This window comes from Limulus polyphemus, unplaced genomic scaffold (assembly GCF_000517525.1).
Source record: "Limulus polyphemus unplaced genomic scaffold, Limulus_polyphemus-2.1.2 Scaffold242, whole genome shotgun sequence".
NCBI classification, from domain to species: domain Eukaryota; kingdom Metazoa; phylum Arthropoda; class Merostomata; order Xiphosura; family Limulidae; genus Limulus; species Limulus polyphemus.
In genome coordinates this window covers 234,456-243,504 of record NW_013665852.1, presented here as the reverse complement: position 1 = coordinate 243,504, position 9,049 = coordinate 234,456, and the positions used below count along the sequence as shown (strand labels likewise).

At 35.8% G+C, this 9,049-nt stretch overlaps 1 protein-coding gene across 1 annotated transcript; it reads right to left on the bottom strand.

Moving 5' to 3' along the window:
• Window positions 1–1,320: 1,320 nt before the first annotated feature.
• Window positions 1,321–8,613, bottom strand: LOC106478696 (laminin subunit gamma-1-like). Its single transcript, XM_022382366.1, has 4 exons — window positions 8,317–8,613; window positions 6,283–6,413; window positions 5,244–5,422; window positions 1,321–1,556 (listed from the first exon to the last, which is right to left on the bottom strand). The coding sequence occupies exons 1-4, from the start codon at window positions 8,437–8,439 to the stop codon at window positions 1,321–1,323; spliced, it is 669 nt and encodes a 222-aa protein (XP_022238074.1). The 5' UTR covers window positions 8,440–8,613.
• Between the last annotated feature and the right edge of the window lie 436 nt (window positions 8,614–9,049).

The following is a 9,049-nucleotide window of genomic DNA, read 5'->3' as shown; positions in this document are numbered from 1 at the left end:
TGTTCATCACTGCTTTGTGTTTACTTGACTGAAGGACTGACATCTCTTCACTTGGGACATTTTCATGCGTGCTCAGTCCCCATTCAGTAGCCATTGAAGTATAAAAGTGATGATTCTTCCTGTGACATATCGAATGCCCATCCGCCACTCCTTTCATTTCAATCTGGACTTTCTTCCATCTCCCCTAGAGAACCTAAGATTGGCAAGACTTTCCATCACTGCTTCTTCAGCCTCGCTGTAGTTGTGCTCAAAGATTTCCCATAGAACTTTCACAATCTCTGTTTAGTCTGGCTTCAATTTGCTCCAGTAAAAGCATTACCAGCCAGTTTATATACACTTTCATTTTCTTGGACCCCAGCATGATCAGGGGAGAATATTAATACTAGGTTCTTCACACGCAACTTCTGCAGAGATTGTAGCTGTCCACATGGAACCATCTGTCTTTTATGCAGCATGTTTTGCGAATCAGTGACAAATACTGTGTGTCTTACAGGTTGATCCTCAAACCATCTCAGGGCAACTGGTGCAGTTTCAATCTCCGTCTGCATACTTGATGTTGTGGCACTGTATTCAGCAATACCACATCTAGATTGCCTGGCTAAAAGGCCCATCAGTGTAAATCACTGCGTCTTCCGGTTTCAAAGTTTCCTCAGTCAGTTGTCTGACCTCAATATCAGTGACTCCAGCAGCCTATTCGCTGCCCAAGAGTGATCACAAATCTAGCATATGAGTTCTTTTCACTGCAGATCTGTACCCATTCTTCTCCACATACAATCTCTTCCAACACACAGGCCTTCTTAATAGTAGGCTCTGCTTCTGTCACCCATGATATTCCTCTTTTAATTCTGCATCATTTGTGTATGAGCTTTCCCTGGTTTAGGCAATGGCTTCAGTTAGCTCTATAGCCATTCTTTTGGAAGTGATAAACTTTTTATACTGTCATTGAATTCTCCACAATCTCACCCAACTTGCTTTCATCTAGTTCCCTGATATTGTGATGACATTGTACCCCATGAAGGCCAGGGACACTATCCTTACTCTGTCTGAGTACTGTGGATTTATCATAATCCTCAAGCCATCTCTAATCACATCTTACCTCACAGTCTTGTTGATCTGTCTTTTCACAAAAACGTTTCAAGAAGGCTTTACGCTTTTCCTGCTCAGTCTTCATGATGACGGCATCTCCGTTCTGTATGTTTGGTATTGTGTGGCCTTACCATCTTCCCACAACTAAACTGATCCCATTTGTTCACTTAGATACAGCTGTCAGTCTTTTAAGTTCCTCTGTTAGTCTGTTCTTCTTCCTCTCTACCTACCTCATCAGTTCCTCTGTGCTTGATGGTTATGTTCTTGATTTCTACCATCTTCATATATCACCTCTTTTCTTCCTCCAAGCTTCCTCGACTTTTTCCATCTACCATAGTGGTTGACTAAACTTATGTCTTTTTGTCTTTTTCTTGGAATTCTGTCGAAGGAAGTCAAGGTGTCCATCGTTCTACCTACTAGTGTAAATGAATACCCGTGGTGCTTTCTTTGTCTTATTGCTGCCAATCTTCCTGATTAATACAACAAATTGTAGTTGATCACTTTTTTCATACTATTCCAGCACATTCCATTGTGTATTCGTTATTGTTTTGTGTTTGTGATTTATCTGGCAAATGTTGGTAGTCACTGCTGGGTGGTTTACCTGGTAAGTGTTGCTCATCACTCCTGTATAATTTACCTGGTAAGTGTAGGTCATCATTGTTGTATGGTTTATCTGGTAAGTGTTGCTCATCACTCCTGTATAATTTACCTGGTAAGTGTAGGTTATCGCTTCAGTATGATTTACTTGTTCATCATTTTGGTATTATTTATCCTGTAAGTGTTGCTTTTACTGCTTTGTAATTTACCTCGTGAGTGTTACCGGTCACTGCCTTGTGATTAGATAGTAAGTTTTGATCATCATTGTTGTGTGATTTATCTGGTGAATGTTGGTCATTGCTGTATTGTGATTTATCTGTTCAGTGTTGTTTATCACTGCTGTATGGCTTATCATGTAAGGTTTGATCGTTACTGCTTTATGATTTACCTGTAAGTGTAGGTCATCAGTGTTGTAAGATTTATCTAGAAAGTGTAGGTCATTACTGCTGTATGATTTACCTGTAAATGTAGGTCATCATTGCTGTATGACTTATCATGTAAGGGATGGCCGTTACTGCTTTATGATTTACCTGTAAGTTTAGGTCATCAGTGCTGTATGATTTACCTGTAAGTGTAGGTCATCAGTGCTGTATAATTTATCTAGAAAGTGTAAGTCATCAGTGTTGTATGATTTATCTAGAAAGTGTAGGTCATCAGTGTTGTATGAGTTACTTGTAAGTGTAGGTCATCACTGTTGTATGAGTTACCTGTAAATGTAGGTCGTCAGTGTTGTATGAGTTACCTGTAAGTGTAGGTCATCAGTGTTGTATGAGTTACTTGTAAGTGTAGGTCATCAGTGCTGTATGAGTTACCTGTAAGTGTAGGTTATCAGTGCTGTATAATTTACCTGTAAGTGTAGGTCATCAGTGCTCTATGATTTACCTGTAAGTGTAGGTTATCAGTGCAGTATAATTTACCTGTAAGTGTAGGTCATCAGTGCTCTATGATTTACCTGTAAGTGTAGGTTATCAGTGTTGTATAATTTACCTGTAAGTGTAGGTCATCAGTGTTGTATGAGTTACCTGTAAGTGTAGGTCATCAGTGCTGTATGATTTACCTGCAGTGTAGGTCGTCGTTGCTGTAGGATTTACCTGGGCATTTTGATATTTCACGATCATATGTTTCGATTTTGACACTCTTTCCTATCAATAATTCAAACATATCTCCCATTCACAAGCAAAGTGCAAGTAACGCTGTCACCATTGGCCCAATGCAATATTATATACAGAATTTCAAAACGATGGTCGGGCTGACAAACAAAAAAGTAACACGATGGGCTATGTGTGCTGTGCCCACCACGGGCATCTAAGCCAAGTTTGTTGTTGTTTTTGCGATATAAGCCTGCATATGTTATCGCTGAGCCACTGGAAAGCTTTCAAAGCCAATTTCAAAATATAATATTATCTATTAGGGATATGTAAGTGTAACAGTCAGTGGGCCTATTTATTAATTCAAAATGGTGTAACAATCAGTAGTTATTTAGTAATGATATAAATCTTTACCATATTTCTGATGTGTTAAGACATAACACCAACTTAATCTGGTTTGCATTGTAATGTTGTCAAGTAATTTGCTAACATATGTAGATTCTCAACCACTACTGTTTGTTTTGTTACGTATCTGCTTGTTTGTTAATTTCCCGTAAAATTTCTTTCCGAGAAACTTCAGCAATACAAGTTCTTTCTTGATTAAAACTAGTTTATTCTTTCTCATACAAATTTTGTAATACACTTAACAACTTTTATAACACACGCTATAAATCACAGTGATTCACAGACTTTACTTACGGTGCCTACTGTTCGCTTGACTTAATTATCTCTATTTTCAATCTATCTGCATATCTATCTATCGCTGGCTTTATTTGCCGGGCTTATATACTAAAAAAAAAAGGGCGCATGGCAAACACTCAGATATTCGCGGAGTTCCTTGATAAGTCATGCTCCTTCTAGAAACTCCAGCGTGCATGCTCCCAGCGTCGCGTGACTTCCGCTGTCATAACATTACTAAAAAGTTGTATCAAGAAAGAATAAACTAGTTTTAATTAAGAAAGGACTTGTATCACTGAAGTTCCTCAGAAAGAATTTATACCGGAAATTAACAAACGAACAGAGACGTAACAATACATTACGTCTCTATACAAAGCCTAGCCTTATCAATTTGAACTTTTGGCACTGTGGCTCGATATTCAAAATTCACAACCTATCATTTCCTCTATTATTCGTTTCTTGTTGTTATTAGAAAGGTTTTTCCGAATAGACTAATTCTTTAGACAATTGATGGCTTTGCGAACTCGAAACTTTTCATGAGATTTCGTGATACAAGATTCTTGATTTTTAAAGTAGGTTCTATGAGCCAAATGGTCAAAATTGTGATTATGGATTAAACTTCTAAAGATTATGTAACGATCTCAAATAATGTTTCATTCAGTCATGGCATGTTTAGAAAATTTTCTCATTTGTATAACTTCTCTTTTCATATGACATGTGTTTCTCATGATTGCTTATCAAATTATTTACAAAAATTATTTGTAAACATATATTTTTCTAAGTTATAATAACTATAAAGTCACATAAATGATTTTTATATTATCCTTATAATACATTTTGATTTTCTTATATTGCATCTTTGTTACATTAAGAATATCGATGAGCCTATTACTGAACGATAAAAATATTGGTAGAAAATAACACACGCTGAGAGAACCCTGTGTATGTCGGACAAGATACTGATATACACTCAACACTTTCTTATACTCACGCCATTGATAAGATAGAAAAAGGTGCCATACTGGGATATTGCTTTGATGTTTCATATATAGGTACAGTTAAGTGGTTTGTAAAAGTATTTACCTGTGTTATTTACTTTATTGATAAAATTCAGTAGGAATTTAAAAACTCATATTTTAACTTCCAGTGGATGGCCCATCGTTAACTTTGTGCTACTCCTACATGATCGAATAGTGGGAATTTGACTGTCACTCATATAATGCACTCACAGCCTAAGTGTGCGAAACACGTTCTTGAGGCAATGAATCATTTGATTCGCGGTCCACTGAATCGCGCCTAGCCTTTAACCATTAGGACATACTAAAATGATCAAATAGTCTTTATAAAAGCACACATATGTAAGTAATATTATTTATATATTATAGCTACGTTGAGAACCCGTGACATCACGAATGAAATGTATCACTTCCACTTACTGTTATTTTTCTGTGTGTGTTTATTTATATATATCTTATTGATTATGTAATCCAGTTATGATTTATAAATCTTAACTGACACAATTAGTTAGCCCCCCCCCCAGTGGCACAGCGGAATGTCTGCGGACTTACAACGCTAGAATCCGGGTTTCGATACTCGTGGTTGACAGAGCCCAGATAGCCCATTGTGTAGTTTTGTGCTCAATTACAAACAAACAAACACAATTAGTTGCTCTACGTTGATTTTAACACTAACATTGATAGAAATATATGGAACGAAAATAGCAGGAAATGCTAATTACGACAATTAAAACGATGAATTGGAGCTAAATATATATATATATATATATATACTCACGTTGACACTCGTTAGCTGTGGCTGCAGTAGCTCTTGCCCAAGGTAGATCGTTGTAAAAAGGGAGACATTCATCACAATCGCGACCTCTAGTGTTGTGTTCACAGCGACACGCCAGACTCTGTTCTTCAACCCTTTCTCCTGTGACGATACACCCACTAGCATGACCGTTACACTTACACCTAGAAATAACAAAAATATTCTTTATAAAAGCTTAGATTATCCTTATTAAAAAATACCGTTACATTATGGTGCCTCAATACGATATAAAAATCACGCAGTTCTATTACGATTTAGGCAAATCGGTTGTAAAGTGACATAAACTCAGATTTTCCTCGTTCTTAACTATTTTTGATTATTAAATTACACAAAAGAAGAATACATTGTTTCCAATAGACTAAATATAACTCTCATTGTAAAAATATATATCACGGAGTTTTCGAATAATTTCTCACTGTTTTCTTTATAATATTAATTACTGTTAATTACAATTTATAAACAATTTACAGTCAACAATAGTCTGGACTATATAAAAAGACAGTCAACATAAAAACACAGACAGTAATAGTCTGTACTATATAAAAACACAGTCAACAATAGTTTGTACTATATAAAGACACAGTCAACAACAGTCTGGACTACATAAAAACACAGTCAACAACAGTCTGGACTATATAAAAAGACAGTCAACATAAAAACACAGTCAGTAATAGTCTGTACTATATAAAAACACAGTCAACAATAGTTTGTACTATATAAAAACACAGTCAACAACAGTCTGGACTACATAAAAACACAGTAAACAACAGTCTGGACTAACCACCTAGGAATATCGGGCCGATTGAGTTTGTTTTACTGAACTGCTTCTAAGCCATTATACTGTACTTAATAATAATTATCGAACAGCTTTCAAGTAACCTTACGCAAGTAAAAAAGTCACACACAACTCTTTCATAAAAATAAGTAAATTAATGCTGATAACAAATAGGTCAGCTAGTCTAGGCATTCGTTAAGCTCTAAGTATATTATTCACAATACCTACCTTCCTCCTACCGCAAAGTCAGTTATGGCGTAATAATAAGATTTCAGAACATTGGGATCACCAAATATCTCATCACCAAATGTATTCATCCGATTCAAAGAAATACGAATGTCTGTAGCTGTAACCCATTCCTACAACCAGATAAACAAAAAAGGAAAAGAATTAACACCACAATCTAAAATATTTAAACCATCATTTGAAAAAAAAAGTCTGCGTGTGTGTGTGTGTGTCAGCTTATAACTGGCAAATCGCTGGACCGATTGTCACCAAACTTGACATGTACCCTTAAGCACCCCCCCCCCCCGGAGAGTGACAGAGGGGAGGTAGGTTCGGATATGACACCTCTATGTCACCCCGGATAACCCCTGTGTCTTCCTCCATGTACGTCAGTCAATAATATAATAATGGATGAAAATAAATGGATCAAGAAACTTAGGCTAACATATCCTAGCTAGAGAATGTCTATGTCACCCCGGATAACCTCTATGTCTTCCCCATGTACGTCAGCCAGTAATATAATAATGGATGAAAATAAATGGATCAAGAATCTTAGGCTAACATATCTTAGCTAGAGAATGTCTATGTCACCTCGGATCACCTCTATGTCTTCCCCCATGTACGTCAGTCAGTAATATAATAATGGATGAAAATAAATGGATCAAGAAACTTAGGCTAACCTATCCTAGCTAGAGAATGTCTATGTCACCCCGGATAACCCCTATGTCTTCCCCCATGTACGTCAGTCAGTAATATAATAATGGATGAAAATAAATGAAACTTTATCCTAAACCACTTACAACTGGATGTAACCACTTTATCCTAAACCACTTGCAACTGGATGTAACCACTTTATCCTAAACCACTTACAACTGGATGTAACCACTTTATCCTAAACCACTTACAACTGGATGTAACCACTTTATCCTAAACCACTTACAACTGATTGTAGTCACTTTATCCTAAACCACTTACAACTGGATGTAACCACTTTATCCTAAACCACTTACAACTGGATGTAGTCACTTTATCCTAAACCACTTACAACTGGATGTAGTCACTTTATCCTAAACCACTTACAACTGGATGTAGTCACTTTATCCTAAACCACTTACAACTGGATGTAACCACTTTATCCTAAACCACTTACAACTGGATGTAGTCATATTATCCTAAACCACTTACAACTGGATGTAGTCACTTTATCCTAAACCACTTACAACTGGATATAACCACTTTATCCTAACCACTTACAATGCTAAAACACAATGTTTACTAAACAATCCCTCACTTATATTACTTAATCAATATAGTCGTCGAATACTACCCCCAAAACCTGAGATTTTGTAAGTAATAGTTATCATAATTTATATTATGTTATTATATCTTAGTTTTCAATTATTTGAAGAGTTATTAAAATATCTTATAATTTATTATACTTCCATGCTAGTTTGCATTCCATGTTCTTTAACTAAATGCACAAAAAACGCCCCAATCGTACTGAATATTAACAATTATGTGTTTTTGCAATGTTTTTAAAGATTAAAATAAGAGAATTAAAACTCCATTCATTTAAAACAGAAGAAAAGGAATTTCAAACGTTACTTCAAAGGCAATTATCGAAACCTTTAGTTTCCTTATAGTTTAATTAAATCTTATTGACTCTAGTGTTTGAAATATTTGTTCAATATTTATTTTAATTATAATGAAGTTTACTTTATATTGTTCTTTTCTGTGTGCATTTAGGATTTAGTTGGTCAAACCTCGTGAGATACTATTGGGATTACGGCCGAAAATATTTTTAGTAGCAATGGTATCCAACTGATGATTCTTTGCAATCTAAGCATTGTAGGTTTTAAGTGCTAATTTTTGGAATAATTAATTATTTCAATATCAGCAACAAATCTTACTAAAACATGTGTTTTAAACCAAATACCTGTTTTACTTAAAATGACAATGACTAGCCACGTCTATCAAGTAGATCACTAATTTGAAAGTTCACACCGTACACTATGTGATAACACCTGCATCAATCACCTGTAAAGCTGGACTGTTTTCAAAGTTGTATGCGCTAGGCCTTCCTTCCAAAGTGCTGAACGCCACATTTCCACCTGTGAGGGGTGAAATGTCACTGAATTCGGATGTACACAAAGCCCTCATCTCCTCGTCGTTGCTGACATACAAACTGTCGGGTAGTCCGTAAGTGGCCCTACAGGTGGCGCTATAATATTGGTAAGGAATCCAGGGTTCGTCTTCACTTGTTCGTTTGTAAATGACAAAACTCTCGGGGCGACTCGTGTGAAATTTTAGACGAACATACGTAATTTCAAAAGCCTTACCTACAAATTCAGAGAAACAAATTAATATTTATTAACTTTTTAACTAAATCAGTTTAAAATGTGTCACATTCAAGACAAAGCATTTTCTAGAAAGGAAAAAAACAACAACAACCAACCTTTAATATGTTATTTATGGATTGATTATCTTAATCAACTACAAACAATATTTACACTCATAACAAATGGACAACGAAGGACTATTTGGTCCTTCGAGGTTGTCTATGCACACCCATTAATATTTACTTTGATAAGTAAGTCACTGAAAGAAACAATATATAACATTGTTGAACAAGTAAAAGTTTGGAATGGTCTATTCTTTCATTGAAGATGTGTTTGTGAGCCAGACTAGTTTCGGAGAATTCCACTCCTCATCACGTGACCCTGGACACGACTACCAAATGAAACTTCAGCTCAAACCAAGCCTTTATAGT

What these genes read in the sequence shown, in the direction of transcription:
- LOC106478696 (XM_022382366.1), bottom strand. Translation starts at nt 8,439, where the DNA reads ATGAGGGCTTTGTGTACATCCGAATTCAGTGACATTTCACCCCTCACA. An exon ending in AAAACAGTCCAGCTTTACAG is followed by an intron (nt 6,414 to 8,316) that starts GTGATTGATGCA and finishes ATCTGGTTGTAG; the next exon opens with GAATGGGTTACAGCTACAGA. An exon ending in GACTTTGCGGTAGGAGGAAG is followed by an intron (nt 5,423 to 6,282) that starts GTAGGTATTGTG and finishes TGTTATTTCTAG; the next exon opens with GTGTAAGTGTAACGGTCATG.